This window comes from Lineus longissimus, chromosome 16 (assembly GCF_910592395.1).
Source record: "Lineus longissimus chromosome 16, tnLinLong1.2, whole genome shotgun sequence".
NCBI classification, from domain to species: domain Eukaryota; kingdom Metazoa; phylum Nemertea; class Pilidiophora; order Heteronemertea; family Lineidae; genus Lineus; species Lineus longissimus.
In genome coordinates, this window is record NC_088323.1 from 1990187 (window position 1) to 2013044 (window position 22858).

Sequence of the window (22858 nt, forward strand, 5' to 3'; positions counted from 1 at the left end):
TGCGTGGTTGACAAGCAGGTGGTTAATAAACTTCAGGAATAATGCAGGACTAGTTGATCTCTCACTCACACTCTCTTGTCATGGTCCTGAGCTTTGAGCTCAAGTCTGTAGTGAACTGAAGAGGGCCTTCCACAAGGGTCTTCAGCCTATTTGACTTGCGTCTTATCACAGAATAGAGAAAACATTCCCCCTGCACGTCAATCACACTTTGATAACCGATCATTATCTCCTTTACAGGTTCAGCTCAACCCCAAGTGCTACAGCTTCTGGATGAGGTCGCACAGCTGGAGGAAATGGGCAATAGCCGCGACATCACTTCAATCAAAGATGACATCCGCCACACATTTGAACACTGGTTGCTTCGGTTCCCCAGCCAGTCTGTCCTGGTTGCTGAGGGCGTTCTGTTTGAGCAGAAAGTCCATCTAGCTCTTCAGCAGAAGAACATAGATGGTTTAGCAGAAATAAGGTAAAATGAATCTACGTTGGTGTAGTGCTGAGATTCCAATACACAAATGTTGGGCGATGGTTCGATTCCAGTCTGACCACTGACCACTCCAGTCCGATCAAATGAGTGTTAACTTTTTGATACTCCATGGAAAACCTGGGGATATTTAGCTGCTCATGCACAATCTCAAATAGACAGGGCAGTTATGATCAGCTCTTGTTCTTGACCAAAATGTACTTGCTTCTGATTTCAGGGAGAACCTGCGTTCCAGAATCGAGCAGTATTCCCACATTCTTCGAGAGATCTGTGCCGACTATCTCTATTCGGAGACGAAGCAACGCTTGCATGCGCTGGTTGGGAACCTGATCAATCAGACGATGCACCATAGGGATATCCTGGAAGGTATGTGTCATATTGACTGGTATAGTATCCCTCTCAAGGACTAGCCTTATAAACTAAGTCATGACAGGCACCCCCACAACCTTTCTAGTGCAACGGACAGACGGAGCTAAGATGGCCTCATGATTTTTGTGTCCGCCTAACAAACAGCAGGTGTCGGGTTCGATCCTGGACCATTCGGGCTAAAAAATCCAGGCTCTTTACGTCCGATGGATGCTTCAAAGCTCTGATATCCAATCCATTTGATCGTTTCTTTCAGCTCTTGTCAGCTGTCCGGATATCTCTGAGACGATGTACGATTGGTCAAAAGTTTTGAAGTACCACATGGACATGACATCGATATTAAGAGCCAAGACAGAACTCTGTGACCCTGATCGTATTCCACCAAAGCAGTCGAGTTCGTTTGTAAGGTCATCAGAAGGTGCCCGGGATAAGATCAAGGAGACAGGTCGGGAACTCACAACAACTGTCACCTCCACCTATGACCTTGGGCAGTGTCTGATGCACCAGCTTGGCTACGTCCATCTCTATGACCACGAATACCTCGGCCTGAACCGGCATCTCATCTTCACGCCACTGACAGAGAGGGCGTATCTTACGTTGAGTATAGCTTTGAAGAACTTCAATTGTGGGACGTTGATGGGACCGGCTGCGACTGGAAAGTCGGAGACTATCAGAGACCTGTCCCAGGTGAGTGAAGAATGTTAGAATGGAACACTGCCACTCTTTGGCTGTCTCAGGGGGGTGTCTTCTGAGGTGCAAGTGGTAGGGATTCTCCCTCCCCACATGATATGACCATTGGGGAATGACATGGTTTCTCGTCATCACCTTCACAACAACCAGTGCCTTCATATCCCAACATCTTTGGGTGTCATTGACATCACTGTCGCAACATGAATTTGCCCTCCAATGTTTCATTTTGCCTTCCAGTCCCTGGGACGGCATCTGGTCACTGTGAACTGCTGTGAGACAGTATCCATACCAACGATCACACAGTATCTGAATGGTATCATCCAGGCTGGAAGCTGGGTTCTTTTTGATGACTGTGAGAGACTAGACAAAGGTGGGTGTTAGACTAGCTCAGGGAGTTTATTCAAATGCTGTGAATGTACAATCATATTAGCACAAAGCAGATTTTGGAAAAGCCAGAGAAATTGGGTCGAACCACATCTCGCTAAAAGTTCAGTGCAGCTCATGTAGCTTTGCCTGTTAGCCTTGCCCTTTGTACTGTTCTGGTTGTTGCCAAGTAGGCCTACTCTGATATCATTATTCATCAATTATATAGGTGTCATGTCCGTGTTTGCCCAGCATCTCGATTACCTGAGAGCTGCCTATAAGATGATGGACAAGGCGAATGATAGTCAATACAAGGTCAGGGGCACTGCTAAGGTAGGTGATAGAATACATATCTCTCTTTAATTTTGCCTCATGATTGGATGATTTGAACCCCACATGATTTTGCCTCACAATTTTGCCCATTTGAGTTGCTTTGAGAACACAGCCATAGAGTGTAAACCCAGCACACTTTTCCTGCTGCTATCACCAATGGAGTTTCTCTGAATTGACAACAAATGTTTTGAATTGAAGAGATATAAAGCTTTCCAAAGTGTCATGCACCTTTATTTAACCTCGGGCACCATTTTGTCTTTATTCCAGCCTGGGTTTACATACAAGGTGAGATCATTGCATGCCATGTCTGTCCTCTCTATCTCTTTATGTCACACTCTCTTAAAACCCATCTTTGTGTTTCATATTGTGTATGATTGCTCAATACTATAGGCTTGACAACTATCTGATTTTGTGTGATGGTCCACATAAAGCTTCTTCATCATCATGCGCTCAGTATCTGTTTGGTGGTGTCGTTTGAAACTGCGATCGTCGTGTTCATTTCTATAAAAGTCATTCATTTTCCATTGCCTGATACATGTTGGTGCAAGAAATTGGAAACTGAAATTTGCAAGTCCTGCTGTTATCAATCAGTGGTGTAGGATATGAACTTAGTCAACCCCCGTCTCTCTCCATTGTTCCTCGTATCAAAAGGAATCCTGATATTCTTATCCCTGTTAAAGTTTGTCAGCATTTAAATCTTCCATATTATAACATCATTTGTTACCCCTTGTCCATGTCTCCCAACAGTTTCAATTATTGGTGAACGTTAATGGTAAAGGTGGCTGGGTTCCCAGGTGAAAGTTCTCTTAAAACCTTTGCATGTTATAACCAAAGGAATATCAGTATCTTGCCAGCGATTTCATTTGTCTATTTTATCAACTGAACATATGAACTTCTGACTTCACTTGTTTGCCCTTGCTAGACGTAGATATCTTTTGGCCTTTTAGATTTCTGTATCTCATCAATAGCTGATCCATCAAAACCAATGACTACTCCACTCTCCAGTCAATTGGAACTCAAAAACATGTACCAATCTCATCATCAGATTTGAAATTTAAGGCCGATGTGATGAAACCGCGTATAAACCGGACAAGACGTCACTCCCTGACGACACTACACCCAATGCCGGGCAATGACATGCCGAGTTTAGAAAGACAGGCAACTGTCCCCCATGGATTTAACGTAAGTGGAAAAGGAAATAGGCAATGAATTAGTGTCACGTCTTTTAAAGTGGTTAAATGATAATCAGAACCATTGAAATATTACTTCTGTGAATTTTGTTTACAAATTTTTCAAATGTTCTTCCAATGGTCGTCTTCCAGGAACAAGGTCTTCATACGTACTTTGAGGACACGTGGATCAAGGAGCGCGAACGACGACATTCGATCGGTGCTGCCGACAATCTGAAGGAGGCTGAGCTCTACCCGACTGCCAAACCTCCGTCCCTCTTCCAAGGTAGGCAACTTGTAGATGGAGCAAGAACTCTTGTCAGAAAGGACATGGAGTCGATACTTGTTTATTCTTCACATTTCTGTTTTGGATTTTTATGTCCCTGGTATGAAGATATATGGCCCTTTGTAGAAATGTTCATATTTTTCTAAATCTGTTTCGTTGAAGATTGTTTACATTCTGTTCTTATTCCCAAGATATTTTCTCGTAGAACTTTTGCATAGCTCTATATTGCTTCAGTGGTTTTAGACATGCTTTTTTCTAGTCTCGCATGTTTGTTGGGTACCTTGTATGCCTCCTCCTACCCACTCCACCATCCCCTATACCCATCCCATCCACAGTTATCGAATCCTTCTGCATGCTACAGCTCTTAGTTCAATCCTGCACATGTCTGCCAAACAAACTGTGACAGCTATGCCGATTTGCTCAGCAAGTGTATAAGGAAAGATGGCCCTGTGAAACCAGAGTCAGTGATAATCACCTAGTCCTCATCTCAGAATCTTCATGAATGCTTTTCAAATTGAACAGAGGCCAAGAGTGAAGCTGAGAGAATGACACAGGTTCTGACACAGGACAGGCAGAATGCCCAGGAATTTCTCCAGATGAAACAGCAATACCAACAGTCACAGCCATGGAGATGGCGCCACCGTCAAAAAGGTTCCTGCACCCCCTTGTTAATTACACCTTGTTAATTACCAAGTTGTCAATGACTAATTAACTATGACAAATTGTTCCACAGATTAATTAATATTTCATCCAATCATCTGGCGGTGTGGGTTGCTATTTCTAAATCATCTTTGTTGTCCTGAGAAGTTTTGTGACTTGGTTTTCAACTTATCCAGACTCGTTGCTTTGATTTTTTCAAAAACTTAAACAACTGCTATCTAGCTGTTACAAGGAAGTCACATCACTTCTCAAGATGAGTCGGTTGTGGGCTTCTGAAGTTAATAATGATAAAACGGATATTGATACACACCAAGTAACCCTGAATCACAGTTTTCCTCCAACTTTAGGAGTTCTCCTCCTGCACCATCCCACCACCAATAAATATTGCTCGCTTTTGTAACTTTTGCAGCGTTCAATTTCCTCTCTGCCTTCCTTCTGCTATGAATCCCACCCCAAATGTATTCAATTGATCCTTGACACTTGTGATGCCCCTGCGAACCTCATTTGAACACGTTCTTGAATGTTAGTGGAGCTCTGGAGCAAAAGCATCAAATCTATGAAGAAAGTGGCCAATCTTTGTTTAAGTATTCTGTTTCAATTCCACTTTAGTTTGTCCTTCTTTCAAATTCTGCCACCACCTGCCACCTACGCAGCCCTAAACAGTCATCATTGCGAGATACTAAATTTGTCAATCGTTATTTCAGAGGTGAAGTTCGAAACAGCTGCCAAAAAAGTCGAGAAGAAGCGCAATAAAGTGGACTTCAGACAGTTGGCAACACGCCCTGCGTACAAGCCAGCGTACTTCTCAAACCTTCTCTTCAACGGTAAACTCATCAAGGCTCGAGCGAACTTTGGGTGTTTCATGACCATGAATACACAGGGCACAGCATATACTCAGATTCCTGAGTGTCTCAAGGTGAGGGTTCATTCTTACCATCCACATTGATTTCTCAAACCTTTCAAAGATGAATCCCAGCGTTAGGTGCCAGTGTGGCCTCGGTGTTGATCTCATGGTCCTTGTATTCATCCCAACGTCTGCTTCTATTTGGACAGATCATGTGACATTTCATGATTTCTTTCAGCTTCAGATGAGATCGTGCGCCCTTGTCTCACCAGATGTCAAGGTCATTCTAGAGATGACACTATTCTGCTGCGGATTCTCGGAGTCCAAGAAACTCACTGAAAAACTTTTCCTACTCTGGGACATGATGCAGACACAGGTATGTGCAGATTTGTAGGCGGATTCCATTACTAGACTTCAAACCTGATAGCACTTGAATTGGGAGAATCTTGTCTGGTGCAGTTCTTTTCATTTAGATTCACTTGGCTCTCACCCGAAGACTTCAAGAGCCTGGTCAGCTCAGTTTGGCAAGTAATGGCAACTTTAGCTCACAATCTTTCTCCTTCAGCTGTCCAAGAAGCCCCAATACGCCCTGACCCTCCGCACATTGAAGACCATCCTATCCTTGGCGGACAGAAAGTTACGTGCGAGGCGCCATCTACATGAAGCTATTGCAGATGCTCAGAGTATCGGCCATTCGTCGTTGGCAAATATGATGGAAGAAAATGATGACATGATTGAAGGTGAGGTCAAATTTTATCATTTTAGTAGTAAGCTATATCGAGTTTTATGTTGGGTGCATTGCAATTCTTGCAATTTGATCTCATTGTTCTTAAAACACTTTTGCTTGTATTCTTTGATGAATTTTGTTTTTCAGAGGACACTTCAGAGTCACCACCACCCACAGTTCGACCAGCATCTGCCTTCAGTTTCACGGACGAGACTGGTCGCGAGGAATATGCCCTCATCTACGGCCTCATGAACGCCCTCTCTCCAAAGATGCAGAATGAAAACGATGCGCTCCAGATGAAGAACCTGATACGAGATGTTTTCCCGCAGAGTACCCGGCCCAAGTCGGGTGTGATGAGCTACGATCCGGGCCTCGTCTCGGCAATACAGGAACAGATGGCACAGGACAACCTGCAGGCCACAACAGAACATGTCAACAAGGTGAGACACAGTCTTCTTCTTCTTCTTTTTCTTCTTCATCTTCTGGTGTGTTGACCCTAGGGAATGTTCGTAGCAAACCACTACGGTTAGAAGCCAATTGGTTACCCTGGTGACAGCTAGTGCCATGTAGCGACGGCCATAGTTTTGCTGGTACCCATCAGATTACCAATATTGGCCAAGATTTCATTCACATTGCGCATTGGATATCTTTTGAATTGAACATTTCTGCTTTTAGATTCTGCAACTCTACTCAGCGATCCAGATGAAACAAGGAGTGATTCTGATTGGGCCTTGCGGTAGTGGTAAAACGACGTCGTACCAGACTCTAGCACGAGCGCTCAATAACCTTCACTGTAAGAAACTTGAAAAGAAGGAACTGGATGAACTGAAGGTTGAACAAGCAATTTTCGATTCGAGTCGCCAGAAAGTCAAGGTTAGTCCTGCTTGTGTTCTCGGGAAAGTCGCTTGTCCTGTCTGTTTTTGCTGTGTCTAAAACTGCTTGAGTAATGACAAAAAACTTACAGCTACAGTTTTGTATTTCTTGCATAGCCATCAGTGGTCCATTTTGGTCACAGAAGCAGCTGAGCACATGGCTTGCCAGCCCCTTGTTCATCATAAGAATTTCATTACATTCTTGTTGATTTCTTCACAGGTTCTACGGGAGTCTGTGCCGCGTGTTGAGAGTAAAATCACCAATAAGTGGAAACGGATCAGCAGTGGACTCGGCGCAATTAACTTCCTCTACATGGGCCTACTCGATGAGAAGGCCGATGATATCTGCTATCCCAAAGTTGACCTCTCGGTGCTGGCACCAAATGTTTTCTCGACTGAAGAGCTTTTTGGCTTCTTCAAAGATGGCATCTGGCAGCAAGGTCTCCTGGCAAAACTGGTCAAGACTTCAGAATTCCAAGTCAACTCTGCCAAATTCGCGATGGAGAACTTCGATGAGAAGAAAAACAAAGCACAGGTGGAGCCACCAGACTACATCAAGAAGTGGCTCGTATTGGACGGCGGGATCCAGTTACCGTGGGTGGAGTCTCTGAACACGTTGTTGGATGACAGCAAGACATTGTCCCTGGCAAATAGGGAGACATCTGCACTGAAGAGTGAGTACATTTGAGTGTAGTTTTCCAGGCAGTCCCTAAACAAGGAGTCCGGCTCTATATCATATTTGCTCAGCTTGTACTCAGTGTGCCTTATTTGTGAGCACCTGAATCAACACTTAACAGTTTGCAATGCAGCAACAAAATGTCAGAGATTTGACCAAATCTTCTTTCTAGTTCCAACATCACTGTTATTTGAGATGAACGACCTGACAAATGCCTCCCCTGCCATGCTGACACGATGTGCCCTCGTCAATCTTGGTGACACCAATGTCCACTGGAAGTCGCTAGTAGAGTCCTGGGGAGTCGGTGCCAAACAGAAATGGCTCATCAATACTTCAAGGTAAGACACCTTCAGAGATTGGAAATTTCTTCCAAATTTGTTATCAATCAATGACTAGGAGTAACACTCCTCCTGGATATAAGCACATGGCATAATGTCCCTTGATTTGTGTCCATTCTTACTGGTGAGAGAAGCAAGTCAGGTGACCGTGTCTTAATCTCACTTTCAGCTTTCGAGTGATACTCGAAATGGCCAAGTACATTTTCACGCTGACCTTGAAATTCTTCGCAGAGAATTGTTCCTACAGCCTCACCGCCGATACTGGTGTCGGACATCAGGTTGTGAGTGGTGTACAGGAAGTGACATCATTCCTGAATATCCTGTCTTCGCTGCTTGACCGCCATTATCTGCGGGAGGAGTGGGAGAAAACGTTGTTACAGCAATCGGGTAAGATTTTTGTGGTTGTCGTTTTGTTCTAACGTCTTCCTCATCCCTCTCCAGTGAGTTTTTAAACAGTACCTAACTATGGAGTCTCGAATACCTCCGAACTTAAGCTGACAAAGTATTTTGCTACAGCTGAGGTCAGTGATATGTCAGGAAATCAGACAACCAATTCTCTAACCAGAATGTTCTGCTTTCAGTGCTCGATGTCAGGAGGTCTCCGAGGAGTAATACATCTGTAAAAAGCCGAGGAAGCTCACGACTTGAGGAGCATGTCCCAAACTACATCAGTACGATCAAGTCCATGTTTGCGTATGCTTATGTTTGGGGCTTTGGAGGCATTCTCAGTGACAAGTACGTCTGCATTTTCAGTGATTTGGTTGCAACACAATTGAAATCATTGTGTGCAGTTTGAACCTTGAACCCAAAGTTAGGTCAGATTTACTTACTTCTCCAGTGTTGCAGCCAAAGTCTTCATCAATGTGATCTGTCAAAGATTGGGAACAACAGGTTCACTGATAGCACGGTTGATTTGATCATTTCAGAAATTGGTGTCTTCGAAACATATAACATCTTTGGATTCAAAGTTCATACTCTCTTTTGTGATCTTCAAAAGCAAATCCAACTAAATGCCAAATTCTGTCTGAGGTCAGTCTGAATTCATTTGGCTGACATGTGGTCACAACAGTCCTTGTTAAACTCAGTCAGAAACAGACAATGATTCCTTTGGTTAGTATCTTGGTTGTTGTCCTTTTCAGACATGTGCACAAGTTTGATGAGCTGGCCAGGGAGAGTCTGTATCGCGCTGCTCATCCGGTCAGTATACCAAGGTCTGGCACAGTGTACGACTACCATGTGGACTTTAAGACCGGAGCCCTGGTCAAGTGGGAATTCAAGCAGGACAGCAAGGGTCGCAGCGGGTCACAGTTCATAGCAACAGCAGAGGTGAGTTGATGGAGTTAACTCTTTAGCGAATGTTGGCAACATCTGTTGAAGAAATTGTCTGCTGTGCTATAGCCTAAGACGCGACCGGCTCATCAGGCAGGAGCTTATCCTGGATTCTGCAGCATTAAGCAACTAGGAGAATTTCTTTAACATCAAATTATTTTGGAAGCTTGATTCTGTTTTCAGTCTGAGCGATATGGTTATCTAGTCGAGCTACTGCTGAACAGCAATCACCCGGTCCTACTCAACGGTGCCCCAGGAGTTGGCAAGACATCCCTTGTAGAGAGTGTTGTGCAGAACAAACACCAGTTTACTCGAGCCATCATGAGTCCAGGTAAGAGATAGTGCTTCATAGAACTTGTATTCGTCTCATTCTCACCTTATTCCTATTGGATTTGGCCTAAATTGCATGAACCTGTAGCTGCAGCTGTTGAATGAAGACTGGACACTCCAGTGATGGTTTTGTTTCCCGCTGAGATTGAGAGTTATCATCCAAGAGCAGAGTGATGCTGAAAAAGGGAAAAAATTATGTGTTTTTCAAGGCCTAATTGTGATGACTAGTAAAGTGCCCTTCAATCACTACGAGCCATGATCATGATCGCATGCTGATGGTGAATGCTCATCTGTGCTCCTGTGTCATTTTCAGGTTTGACCCCGGCATCGCTCCAGAATCTCATCACCATGCACGTGAATGACCTTCGTCAGAGGAGAGGTCAACCGACGTTACCAGGTTTATCGTCAACAAGGTCAACATCTCACCATTTGTTCTTTTTGGACGACTTGAACACCGCCACCAAGAATCATGGGACAGGTAATTTAAGCGCAAGGAACTTGACGTTGAAAAGCTGCAAGTAGCTCTCAGTCAGTGGATGGCATTTGGCATGAATGATTTACTCGTTCAGATGGAAATGTTGGTAAATGATTAACCCATTGTGAGAGACGCTGTCTTCCCATTGACACTTTAACTCGTTTTACAACATCTAAATTGTTATCTCTTCAGGATGCCAGCCACCTTTAGAGCTCTTGCGCCAGCTGCTGACGTATAAGGGAATATTTGACACCGAGAGGAAAGTCTTTATTGACCTCCATGAGGCGGCCATCTTGGCTGCCTGTACAAACCCGGGAACTCCAGGCAGCGGGTGTGGCACGTCTGCTCACATTCTGCCGCCACGCCTTGCAAGACTCTTCACCACCGTCACTGTGATGACGCCGTCTGACGAAGGCCTCCATAATATCTACGGGAAATGCATTCGTTTATGGTTGGAGGAGTTCCCCACATATTCAGTCGAACATCATGGAGAGTTTGCTAAGGTACAAAATGCCATTTCTTTGTCGTTTATCAGTATTAGAACTTGTTATGGTACTGATTCACCAATTGTGGTTTCTTTTATTTGCTTAGTTTCTATCATTTATATCCCTCACTGCATGTTCCAGGCTATGATGCAAGGCATAATCGACCTCTACAAGTTGATCCAAGCCCAGTTCCGGCCGACCCCAGCTCAGGCTCACTACATGTTCTCACTGCATGACCTTGCACATGTCGTCCAGGGTATACTATTGATGTCACCAAGGTCAAGGTCAACGCTAAAGAGCAAGAAGAAAGTGGGAAGTAAGTGAAGTAAAAGTGGTCTTCACCAATTTAGACCAGTGCCAAGCAGAAGGCTCGTTTTGAAGTGATGTAACATACTTTCCAAAAATAATTCATGAAAATTTAGAGTATACATTCTTAACATCAAATATATAATCAGTGGGAGATGTTTCATTCTGAAAACTTTGTATTTAATTTTAAATGGTCTTAAATGAATGTTGAATTTCTTACAGAAAAAGCATCCAGCTCAAAGCGCGTGAATCACCAAGTGAGCACGATGTCTGCCGCCACAGATTTGTCAGAAACACAGATGGAGAAACCCCCCATGATGCGTGTCATTGCTCGCTTATGGTGTCATGAGGTCACGCGGACCTTTGGTGATCGTCTGACTACAGCGGAGGATGCTGATTGGTTCAAGGCAACGCTCCACGAGGTTGTGAACTCTCATTTCTGTTCCACACCGGAGGACATGTGGAAGAGTGATCTGATGGCATCAATTAGAGAGGAGACACATTCACAGGTATGGGCATGTCACTTGGCAGAGACCATGCATTTCCTTGGAATTTGATTAAAAAATTCAGCTTTCCATCTCATGTGTTAATTTGGCATAGCCTACTGATCCAACTCTGCAAAAGGCTTATCACAAGTTACTCCAAACACTCTCGTCCAAGAAATCTCAGTTACAGTCTTGGCAAGCTTCAACATGAAACCAGTACTGATGAAATGCAAGTGACATTAACCAGAAAATATAAAAATTGAAGTACGTCTTGGATGTCCAGTTCATCCTGCAATTGGATTTCAATTCATCTTATTTGTTACAGCTTCTGACCCCACTACAGAAGTCGACTACTCCAGGCAGAGATACCCCAGCCTCAGGTCTGACAACTCCCTCGCAGACGGCAGAGGGCATCAAAGTCCCCACACCTCCACCAGGTGCCAAACCAAGGAAACTAGACTCTCCAGACAGTGGTCCACGCTCCGTCCATTCACAATCTGGAGGTAGGACAATCATCTAAAAGAGATCAATATGTTACTGCTGCAGACACGCTCAGATTGGTTTCAAAAAAGAGTATTTTCTGACCTTAAAGAGTATTTTCTGACCTTAAACTTGATATGGAAAGAAAAAAGGGATGGAACCCTTGACTCCCTGCAACCAGCACTCAACTACTGCACATGGAAATCAAATTTGCTCCTTTCTTTCAGCATCATCCTCCCTCTCGTCTCACGAGTCAGAAATTATGGTAAAACCTGGCTCTGCTCCAGTTCACTCGGACAGTAAGAGATCTCCTGTCCCAGACACTGTTTTGCAGCATACCAAGTCTGAAACAGGCAAGGGGACAGCAGAGGCAAAGATGTCTGAGGCCGGTAAAGGTGTGTCAGAGGCCAGTAAAGGGGTACCTGAATCTGAAAAGCAGACATCAACAGAACCCGAAGAAAGTACGGAAACTGAGACGACCTCTAAAGAATTGGAGACTAGTGAGACAGATAAACCAACAGAGATCACGACAGATGTTGAGTCATCCGCAAAGACAGAAGAAGGTTCCCGTCCGCCAGTGCAAGGGGTTGGTTCTGCACGGAGCGTCAAGTTTGACCAGAAGACTTCCGGAGGTGACAAGTCTGAGCAGATGCCAGAGGGTAACGATGATGAAGATGATGATGATGAAACTGAGAGTAGTGAGGAGTCCGAGACAGAGAGTGAAGATAGTGATGGTAAGAAGCTTTGTGTTTTTGTTACCCTAATTCACCTCTTCCCTGATCAGTGATCACCTAGTAATGGGTCTGACACCACAGTAGATAGACCAAGCCACCCCAGCCCCTCATTTCAAGAATTCAATCGTGATTTCCTTCTTCCAGATTCTGTTGATATGACCAGCGGTGAAGTCAAGGCTCAACTTGAACTCATCAGAACCTCAAAACTACAAGGTAGGGATGTGTACCAGTCTTATGACTGGTTGATTATTTCCATTCTACTGGATGTATTGAGCTCACCTAACTGAGAGCATCGAAATTATCTATCCGTAAGCCTCGAACCTACCGACGGGCTTGAACCTTTTGAAATCAGCTATCTGTATACATGGAACCTTTTGGTTTCACTACCAGCTGCTTTTAAAATCTTTCATGCAGATTTATCGATTGGTGTTTATTAGGTTTTATAGATTTTAAGTTATTGATTTTGATCCTTTTCTTTCTTAGAAATTAATAAGCCAGGCACACCAGGTCATTTATCCATTCGCACTGGGAGTTCAGATTCAATAGGTAGAAATTTGTTTTAAATTCTTGAGTATGCTTATTGTACTCTCAGCAACTGTTAGCAGCTTTCTGTTACCCACAGCATGTAGTGTGCTTATCAGTAACATTTGTAGCATCTAGATTTATGCGTTATTCATAACCTTTTTATTTGAATATTTCGTACTTTCTGCCCAATTTGCTTTTGTACCTTGTTTGCATTTTGTTTGAACTAGTATGTCATCTTTCTAATGCCGAGACTAGAAGACTTAAACTTGGCCTTGTGACTGACAAACTGAATGATATTGAAATCATTGCACCTCTACATGTCATGGCGGGGAGTTTTTGACGGTGAAATCCTTCCTTGTAGAAGGAATACTCCCAAGTGCAGAGAGAATAAAAAAATATCAATGAGATGAAATTGGTGTAAAAATGCCAGGGTTTGAAATATTTTGAGAAGTTTCTGACATTTCCCTGTTATAAATCACCTTGTTTAGATAAATGGCATCGTCTCCGAAAGCATTTCCACAAAGGTGAGATCACGTGATTGGTTTCAAGCCCCCCACCCCCTGACCCCCCTCCTGCATGAATCCCCATTCCTAGGTTTTTCAGTCAAGATGCATGGTGTTTTGGGTGTTGGTTTAATATCCCTGCATGAATTTACATCCTACCATAGTTAATGTAATATAAAGCTGGCGGGTGTTTGTTCCCCCTCGGCCAAATTGTGACTCGCTCTACCAAAACTAGGCGCTTGTCGCATCTGAACTCGACAGGTTGATACGGACTTGTTGTTCATTTCCCTATTGTAGACCTTTTGTGAAATCTATTACAAACTGATTTGGTCACATTTCACAAAAGGTCTACAATAGGGAAATGAACAACAAGTCCGTAGCAACCTGTCAAGTTCAGATGCGACAAGCGCCTAATTTTGGTAGAGCGGGTCACAATTGTCTCAGTGTATGAAACGTTGGGACGTGTGACTTGTCATTTGTGTTATCATTTCACCAGCACCTCTATTGCACATGCCATTTAAAAGATTTGACTGACTTTCCGACTGTGACGTCATTCTTGGAGCAGTGTGCACATGAGTCCCCTTTCCCTGATCTTGCAAATCCACTGCATCTTCACCAGCACTGCACATATTCAAAAGTAGACACCTTCCTTTTTGGCAATTTCATTTCTTCATGTTTTCCAGTTCTACATGTAACAAGGAGTGATTTTGGTGTTTTAACATTTGATAACACAATCAAGTTCAAATTTGTTTAACAAAGTAGTAGTGTTTACTCAACTGTCACTCAAATTTGGTTTGCAAACAGTAGAAAGTGACGATGTTGTGTTTTTATTTTTATTTGTTTACTGCACAAAATATCTCTTCTATGCATTGTTCACAGTTGCCTCACACTGCAGTTGATAATAATTGCACTTAATGGCCAATTTTACCCAAAAATCTTTGAAAAGCACTTCGGCTTTGGCGGATAGTGTAAAGTTCTAAAATTGCATTTTCTTTCGTCAAGGTGGCAAGGGAACGTTACAAGCTTCGTCATCAAGTTTACGGAGTACATCAACAGGTGGCGGCATCAGGCGTGGCCGGCGCGGTGTCACATTCAAGAGTGGACTCGTTTCTGATCGAGATGATGAAGAGTTCCTCGGCCCTCTGTTTTCAATGGATCAGGTGGGTGGAGTACCTCAGGGCAAGTCACTTGTATATCAATGATAATCTTGTCTTAATCTCAAGTCAAATTTGTTTGGTGAAACTCTTCATTGGATGTTAGATAGTCATATTTGACTGACCTTTCATCTGTATTCCCAGATCAAGGACAGCCATGAAGAACTCACGGGGTTCCTCTTCAACAAGAGCATATTGACGTGTTACACAGAATCTACAAGACAATCAGTCGAGAAAGGTTACGTTGAAGTAACTACTGAGCAGCTAGAGAAAGCCCTGAAGGTCTGCCTGGGTGTTTACAATGAAGGAACATTGCAGAAACTAGACCTCGTTTTCTTCCAAGAGGCTGTAGAACATATCACCCGGCTGAGTCGAGTTTTGGTAAGTAATGTTGACTTTTCAAGACTCAGTTTCTGCAAATTCTGATCGTAAACATATTTGGTGAAATGCGGTTTGTTCTGGTGTGATTTGGTTTAGTTCTAACTGATATTGTCTGTTCAGAAATGTTTTTTGGTGAAATTCTTTGTAAACACCAGATCTTATTTATTTCATCATTCTCTTCAGACCATGCAGAGTGGCAATGCGTTGGTGCTTGGTGTGAGTTACAGCACGGGGCGAGCCACCATGACAAGGCTGGCAGCCTATATTGCAAAATGCAAGGTAAGTGACTTGTATAAGTGAGATCATGGCATCATGTAACTCTGAGTGTGATAGTACTGTGTACCAAATTTTTTCTTTTTTTCTCACAGATTTTGCAAATAACTGAGATTCATGTCACATTCTTTGTTATTTACAGTTATTCGAACCCAAACCACAACAGGCGTCCGCCAATAACAGAGAGGTGACACGTGAAATGATCAAACTGTGTTGTCAGTCTACCAGCCTTCAGGGGCGTCCATCAGTGCTTCTCATTCATGAGGACCTTGGCGAGGAGAGCCTGCTTGACGTCTGTTCACTCATGAGTGAAGGTAATGCCATATTTTGTTATCTATAGGTGTGATAGCCTGAGGAGCAGTATGGTGTAGTGATATGGTTTCAGAAACGTAATCAGAATATTGTCGGTTTGATACCTGATTCACATGCATTGCTTGAGTCCTTGGTCCGTTAGTCCCACAAAGGCCTATTGCAGGTGAAATAGGCCTATTTTGTACAGGCACCTCTCAACCGGCTAAAACGCGTCTTATATTTCATGAAGAGATTTATGAAGCCATCTTGTTAATCACAAATTACATTTGCTCCTGCAGGTACCTGCCCCGATTTGTACTCGCCTGAAGAACTCCAGGACATAGTGGTACAGATGACGCCAGGCTCGATACCAACAAAGAGAGTTGACAAGATTGAGCAGACGTTTGAAAAGTTCCGTAAACGCGTTCAACAGAATCTGCATGTGGTCGTCTGCTTAAGTTACACAGGTGCGTATTCATCATCAAAATATTTCAAATTGAAAAAATCTGATGGTAGAGAAGAGAGTGGTAAAAGAATTGCTCCCGAGGAAAGAATGAACTGTGTGGCTGTTTTCTAAGAAAAACTTTTCAAAAGATTGTTTGTACTTTCAGGCTCAAGCTACCAGTCTTTACATGATAAACTGAAGAAGTTCCCATCACTGATCAAGAACTGTTGCAGTGTTGACCTCTACCAGCCGTGGTCACGTCAGGCTTTTGTAAAGATCGCTCACCAGTGGCTCCTGGACAGATCTGCGTCAGTAAGTTGACACATGAAGCAGAAACAGTTGTTGATATCGTACAGTGTAAACGATGCGAAGAATTTACGTCAATTGCTTATTTTATTTTCAGATTAAGATCCCCTGGTCAAGAGAGCCAGGCCATGATCAGATGAGACATGTCAGCCACGCCATGTCATATATCCACGAGTCTGCACGGTTAGTGGTTGAGAAGCAGTATAGCCACATGAGGGAGCCACTGAGGTCTGTCACGCCGCTCACCTTCATGGAGCTCACACATCTGTTCCGTGTGATCACAGCATGTCTTGTCAAGTCAGAACAGGTGAGGCCACAAAGGTTATTTGTTAGCGGTCTTCTTCTGATTTCAGAGTGTGTATGAGCCATCTGATCATATGAATGGCATCAATGCTAAAAGCCTTTCCATTGGATAAGGTTCAAAAGTTTTCTTGCAGTGTTTTCAGAACCAAACAGTGGGTCAAGTATTCCCTGGACCCAGCTTTTGAGCACAGGATAAAAGACCAAATAAATGCTTTCCTTTGGTCGTTTGGTTCTTTCCCTTTAGCAGTTCTTGTTTATCTATTACAACCCTATGAACATCACTTCTTACTGCTTCTGCGTCCCTTTTTCAGGCGAACATCGACAAGCACAAGCGAGCCCTCAAGGAGATCGATGTAGCTCAGGCAAAGATCACAAGTTTGACAAAAAGTAAGGCCAAACTCCGTCCGAAGCTCGAGGCAGCCAATGAAGCTGTGGAAGGCCACGTCAAAAAGGTTGAAAAAGACAGGGTGTGTTATATTGAGGTGAGTGATCTTAGGATGTCAGCTATGGATCCCTTACCGCATCGTAAACGGTTGCGACATTTGACTCATTAATTTGGCGTGAGAGTATGTGTGAAGTGAAGCTTATCACCATTTGATCCGCAACCTGCAAACTAGAAGTCATTTTGCCACGGCCAGTTTAAACCTTCTTTTATGGTGGACTGTTATGGTGTAGTATAACATTTGTTCAAAATTTAGTGGATCTTTTCACACAAAAGTGACATACCACACTGTTTATGATCTGATGATGATACTGCATGGTCTTATATCTGTTGTAGGCGCTAGAGAAGTGTCAAGCTGAAGAGAAAAAGCTCGAGAAGATGATGGGTCCACTGTCAAGTCTCAAAGAGAGCGCACAGGCAGAATTCAACAGGGTAAGAAATATATCGCTCAAGTGATGGACTGTTTTACCTTCTGTTGCATATGAAGTCTTGATTTGCCTTTGAACATTGTTTGAACGTTCAAAAAGTACAAAGGGTTTGAGTCCTCTATCATTTTTGTTGTCATGATATCTTTTAAGGCGATACAAGTTTATTGGGGTCATGGGTGATCTGTACTTAGAATGGTCCCTGGCTTGAATAGATGTGCTCCTTGTGAGAGTATATAGCTTGACACTTTGTCAGATTTCTCTCTCAAGGTGTTATTCTGATCACTTCAGTTTTCCTTTTCTAGAAAGTGCAATACGAGCAGGTAGGTCTGAGAGCAAATTCAGCATGACAGTGTCCTGTCTGAATTATACCTAATCATGAACTGCACGATTTGGCTGCTTCATGTTTACCTGATAGCTGAATGCATTATCCTTGTCTCTTGTGTATTTCGTCATTGCAGCCGTCAAGATTTCCAGCATATAATTTTGCGTCTTTAGATTTTAATACTATGTCTAAGAAACATTGGAACAAGAGTCCTTCATTTCAATGGAAAATGCTGAAAAAACACCTGGCCAGAGCGATTTTGTGCTCTGAGACCCCTTTTTTGCTCTCTCAAGCTCTGAATCCTGAACTTTACTGCCCAATAACTGCTGACTGCTGTAATGTAAGTTATGTTGCCTCGTGGCTTTGCTCGCCTTTGTGGATCTATTTTCTTGATATGTCTGTTTGTAAATGTTCTGATGTAGTTTAGGTATTACTGTAGCATGTGGTGTTGAAGTGATAGTATACCTGTACTGTGATCTACCAGATGTCATACATTCAAGCATGAGTATCTCCTCAAAGTAACCAACTCCAGTCCTTCGGGGAATCTGCAGCTTGATTACTGTATTCGTTGCCATTTTCTTCCAGATCAACCCCATCTACTATGCCGCCCTCAACGCCATGAAGCACCTCAGCATCAGTGACTTTGCGGAGATTAAATCATTCAATGCTCCACCTGAAGTTGTCAAGGAGGTCGTTGATATGATCTGCGTCATGTTTGAAAAGCCTCCCAAGTAAGTTGGAAGGTTGACAATCCCTACTTACTTACTTTCCGCAACATTCTGACTGAGCTCATCATCAGTGTGATCTTCTGATGCCCTCTATCAGTGGCTAGCCTCTGATAGATCTCCATGGTCCTTGAGTTGCACTTGACTGCTTCAATCCAACTTCCCAGAGTTTGCCTTTTTTCAGTTTTACACAAATACTAGAACAAAACCCCTTTGAGATTCATATCAACGTAAATACCTAAAGTCATCCTATTATTTTACTTTCTGTCTTCAGTTGGGAAACTGGCAAACTTCTCCTGCTGAACGAAGGCTTCTTCAACGAGTTAGAATTCTATGACAAAGACAACATCCCACCTCACATTTATAACGAAATGTGCAAATTTGTTGAAAACCCACGCTTTTCCATTGATGCAGTTAGATGTGTCAACAAGGCCACGTCTGCCTTGACATCTTGGATTCACTCCATCTATCATTACGCTATGATAAGTCAGGCCATGAAACCGAGGCTTGCAAAGTTACTGGATGCGGAAGGCGACACGAAAAAGGTGAATATACGATACAACTTGCTATAGATGGATATATTTGTTTACAAAATGATATCATTCTGACGTCATTACCGTTGGCTGTGCGGGCACACTCGTATCTCAATAGAGGGAAGGGCGTGACGTAACAATATCAACGTCCATGATCGTTGTTGGTTTCACTTGGACATGAGATAGAGTTAGACACTCGGAGGTCTTTGTGACCTTGAGCAAGGCACTTAACCCAACTTTAATTGCTTCTCCACCCGGGAGTGAATGGGCACCTAGCTGTTAAAGATAGCCATGAATATGGAGTCCTAGTCCCTCAGTTGTTGAGTCCAATGATGGATCTGCGTTCATTTCAGGCACAAGCTGCTCTCGGTGCCAAGAGGATTGAAGCGTCCAAATCACGAGGATCCCTGGAGCAGAGGATTCAAGCCCACAAAGAGGCTGTCAAGCAGGCTAAGGGAATCGAGAAACAGATAGCGGTATGTCATAGAAGTTTATGATACTTCTCTAGAGGTGAATGTGTGACGTCTCAGAAATATGGTCATTTACACAGGGTGAGCTCATGTGAGCATGATCATGAGTGATGATGACTTGTCCACCATCCGTTATCTGTCCTCCATCCATCACCTCGGTAGAAACTTCAAAAGCAGTCTGTGGCTGTTCTTTGACAACAGGACTTCAAATTTAAGCACAACTTGACCTACTTTAATAGTGTATGCCAGCCAACTGTCTTGGATGAGAAGATCTTTAAAATGAGGCAACACACGTTGTTTTTTCAGAAACTTGATCAACAAATCCAGGCGGCTGACGACCTGATGGAGCAGATGGAGACTGAGAACATATTGTGGAAGGAAGAGCTAGCTTCGTCAGAGCAGAAGATACAGACAGCAGTCGGTGATGCTCTCATCGCTGCAGCATCCATCTGCTACTTTGGTCCGCTCGACAGCGAAAACAGAGCAAATCTTTTATCTGATTGGTTGGCTAGGTGCGAGGCGGGCAACTTCGACGTGAAAACCTCCTCAAAGGTGACGCGGTCTGTTTCTCGGTCGACAAAATTAGATGTGATTTTGAAGCCATCGTTGGAGAGGAAAGTTGGCGGGGAAACGTCTGATGGTTCGAAACTGGATCAGAATCAGAATCGTACGATCACAGAATCTGGGATGGAGATGTCATCAACAGATACATGTATTCCCCAACCTGTTCTACCAACTCGGACTGTCTTTTGCTTGGAGGATATTTTCAGTTCATTTGAGGAACAATGCCAATGGAGACTGAAACATATGCCAACAGATCTCCACGCGGTGCAGAATGCACTGATTATGCGGGCATGTTGTCAGAATCGTTACCACGTCTGGCCTTTGTTGATTGACCCGGATCGCCAGGCAAAGAAGTGGGTGGAGATTCTTCAGAAGGGCAAGAGTCGGATCCGAGAGAACCTCTTGACGCCAGTAAACATGACGACGAATGCTTCTCCGAGTGGCCCATTGATGCCTGGGATCAGTTATGAGGATGTACCCCCCAGTCGAGGAACTGCGATCACCGCATGCACTGATATGTCAGATTATTCTTTGGGTGAATCAATCTCATTGACCGAATCTTCTTCAAATTTCAAAAGGTGAGAAAAATGGGCTTTCTGGGCCCAAGTTGGAATACTGGGTTGACCAAAATGTCCTTTTCAGATGTAATAGGAATGTTTCTTGATGTTATCCTTTCATACACTTCACTGCTGTACTTTTAATGAGACACAAGAACTTTGATTCCAAATTTCTGAAGTCTGTTGCATTTTCTAGCCAAGCCGCCCCAACAACTCCTCGGGTTGAGGATCTGCGTCCCGTGACAACCCTCATGCAGGGCACACTATCCGAGCTGCACATCGACGAGGAATTCACACATCCTCCCGACAATCTCTGGGTCGTGGAAGCAGATGACCAGAGCCTTGATGGTAAAATGATCAACGCCATCGTATATGGTAAGTGGCCTTCATAGGACTGGAATGTGTTGCTACGTGGACTTCTGTCTGTTATGTTGAGCTGCTCCCCATTCATGGAGAGTTTTGGTTTGGACAGATTCTTAAGTCACTTTTTGAAACTCGCCCTCCAGTGATGTTTGACAGTTTTGGTTGTATTTTCTGTTTATACTCATTTTCTCTGTGGCCGCTTGATTTTCCTATCCCTTCAAACGCCTTCAGCATTTTGTAACGATATTTTGGGATGCATTGTGAATAATTTATACATACCGTTACATTTCAGGTGTCACTGTCTTAGTCACAAACTTGGAACGAAAGCCCCTTGACCCATTATTCAGAACTATACTACTACGCCAGTTCACCGTTAATGAATCTGGTGAGAAAGTTGTACGTGTTGGCGAGCGGGAGTTTGTGTATCATCCTGATTTCTGCCTCTACTTGAGTACCTCCGTGCCACTCTACATCACTGGCGATGGAATCGGCAAATTGCCGCTGCAGAAAATGTGTGTGATTGACTTGACGATCAGTCCCGAAGGGATTACGCAGCAACTCTTGGCCGCGACGTTGAAATATGAAAAGCCGGAGTTTGCTGGACAGGAGAGGTCGTTGGTGAGCGACATCATTCATCAGAAATATGACATCGCTGCTGAACATGTAAGTCTTTCAACCTTTCCAGCCCTACTTTCTGAAGTGGACTGTTCTAATGCATTCACTGGAAGAGTCCGTACAGGGAAATGGGGGTGTAAAGGTTAACTTCTTTGAAGTCTTTGAAGGGGTTGGAAACCCGCCTATTGCTTTATAATGGGTGGTACAAACATTGATTTATAATAGCCGGTAGAAACATGACATTATGATGGCTGGTAGGAACATTGCTTAATTCATAGTTCTTGCAAGATATTCTCATCTTTTGAAGGATAAAATCATGGAGAAGACATTAGGATTAGAATCACCGTTACTCGATGACCCTACCATGTTAGAATCACTTCTCAACTGCCAAGAAAACACTGAGAAATGTGCACTAATGCTCGACGAGACAGAGTATCTCCAAGAACAATTAGAAGACAAGGAATCTCTCTACATCCCAGTTGCTGAAAACGGCAGCATGGTCTACCGGATGCTGAGAAATATGGCCGCTCAGAACGCATTGTATCATATCCCGTCAGGGCTGTTTGTGAAGATCTTTGCTGAGACTGTGGAGTTGCACCAGCGTGGCAAGTTTAGCACAGGTAGGTGCTTTATAGAGTCAGCCTGTTACTCTGCTTCAGTGTTAGGCCTGTGACGTTAATTTGTACCCGTGGAAGAAGACAGGTTCCCCAAGAGGCTGCTGAACTGGCGCTCTGAACTAGTTGGTTGCAAGAAGAGAAGAGGCTTGACATGTGTAAGATGACATGATGCAGTAAGTATTAGTGCTGTGTCCAACCTCAGACATTGTTTTTATCCCGCCACTTTCCTTCATTAAAATGTTTTCCAATTTCAGGTGTACCAAAGGGACGCACTCGAGAACTAACTGATGCAACCACAGCTGCCATCTTCAAATTTGCCTCCATGTTGATGTCCGAGTCTGATGCCCAGTTATTTGCCTTGATGATAACCATAGAAACCATGAAATCCCAGGCGAAATTGACACATGAGGAATATGGCTTGTTTGTTAATGGTTTAGATGGTGTTGCGGCTCCCAATGATCAGAAAGAGGAGGAGAGACCTGATTGGTTGACTCAAAAGGTTCGAGAAAATGATTCTACAGCGGTGTATCATTCTATACCGAAAGCTTTTCTTCCGCTTTATTTGCCATAAGGTGTACGTCATTGGTGCGTTGAGACTCAACAATTGATCGA

The 22858-nt window shown here is 43.5% G+C and overlaps 1 protein-coding gene across 3 annotated transcripts in view; it reads left to right on the forward strand.

Moving 5' to 3' along the window:
* Nucleotides 1-22858, forward strand: part of LOC135500903 (dynein axonemal heavy chain 6-like) — a 40681-nt gene that overhangs the window by 12907 nt on the left and 4916 nt on the right. Inside the window, exons 27-70 of one of the 3 annotated variants that reach the window (XM_064792621.1) lie at nucleotides 238-466; nucleotides 699-847; nucleotides 1104-1534; nucleotides 1775-1907; nucleotides 2130-2233; nucleotides 3293-3415; nucleotides 3556-3688; nucleotides 5053-5264; nucleotides 5431-5568; nucleotides 5758-5932; nucleotides 6067-6359; nucleotides 6595-6792; nucleotides 7012-7465; nucleotides 7640-7805; nucleotides 7975-8192; nucleotides 8387-8540; nucleotides 8945-9131; nucleotides 9318-9465; nucleotides 9778-9942; nucleotides 10132-10442; nucleotides 10566-10740; nucleotides 10953-11239; nucleotides 11541-11718; nucleotides 11923-12429; nucleotides 12574-12642; nucleotides 12913-12975; nucleotides 14460-14617; nucleotides 14756-14992; nucleotides 15176-15271; nucleotides 15408-15579; nucleotides 15856-16023; nucleotides 16168-16313; nucleotides 16405-16614; nucleotides 16922-17092; nucleotides 17389-17484; nucleotides 17783-17800; nucleotides 18388-18533; nucleotides 18802-19072; nucleotides 19414-19536; nucleotides 19837-20672; nucleotides 20848-21026; nucleotides 21307-21677; nucleotides 21937-22249; nucleotides 22501-22745. In XM_064792621.1, the coding sequence (XP_064648691.1) occupies nucleotides 238-466; nucleotides 699-847; nucleotides 1104-1534; nucleotides 1775-1907; nucleotides 2130-2233; nucleotides 3293-3415; nucleotides 3556-3688; nucleotides 5053-5264; nucleotides 5431-5568; nucleotides 5758-5932; nucleotides 6067-6359; nucleotides 6595-6792; nucleotides 7012-7465; nucleotides 7640-7805; nucleotides 7975-8192; nucleotides 8387-8540; nucleotides 8945-9131; nucleotides 9318-9465; nucleotides 9778-9942; nucleotides 10132-10442; nucleotides 10566-10740; nucleotides 10953-11239; nucleotides 11541-11718; nucleotides 11923-12429; nucleotides 12574-12642; nucleotides 12913-12975; nucleotides 14460-14617; nucleotides 14756-14992; nucleotides 15176-15271; nucleotides 15408-15579; nucleotides 15856-16023; nucleotides 16168-16313; nucleotides 16405-16614; nucleotides 16922-17092; nucleotides 17389-17484; nucleotides 17783-17800; nucleotides 18388-18533; nucleotides 18802-19072; nucleotides 19414-19536; nucleotides 19837-20672; nucleotides 20848-21026; nucleotides 21307-21677; nucleotides 21937-22249; nucleotides 22501-22745 (9356 nt within the window). The remainder of the gene's footprint in view (nucleotides 1-237; nucleotides 467-698; nucleotides 848-1103; nucleotides 1535-1774; nucleotides 1908-2129; nucleotides 2234-3292; nucleotides 3416-3555; nucleotides 3689-5052; nucleotides 5265-5430; nucleotides 5569-5757; nucleotides 5933-6066; nucleotides 6360-6594; nucleotides 6793-7011; nucleotides 7466-7639; nucleotides 7806-7974; nucleotides 8193-8386; nucleotides 8541-8944; nucleotides 9132-9317; nucleotides 9466-9777; nucleotides 9943-10131; nucleotides 10443-10565; nucleotides 10741-10952; nucleotides 11240-11540; nucleotides 11719-11922; nucleotides 12430-12573; nucleotides 12643-12912; nucleotides 12976-14459; nucleotides 14618-14755; nucleotides 14993-15175; nucleotides 15272-15407; nucleotides 15580-15855; nucleotides 16024-16167; nucleotides 16314-16404; nucleotides 16615-16921; nucleotides 17093-17388; nucleotides 17485-17782; nucleotides 17801-18387; nucleotides 18534-18801; nucleotides 19073-19413; nucleotides 19537-19836; nucleotides 20673-20847; nucleotides 21027-21306; nucleotides 21678-21936; nucleotides 22250-22500; nucleotides 22746-22858) is intronic. The other 2 variants (XM_064792622.1, XM_064792623.1) reach the window with 2 other exon arrangements.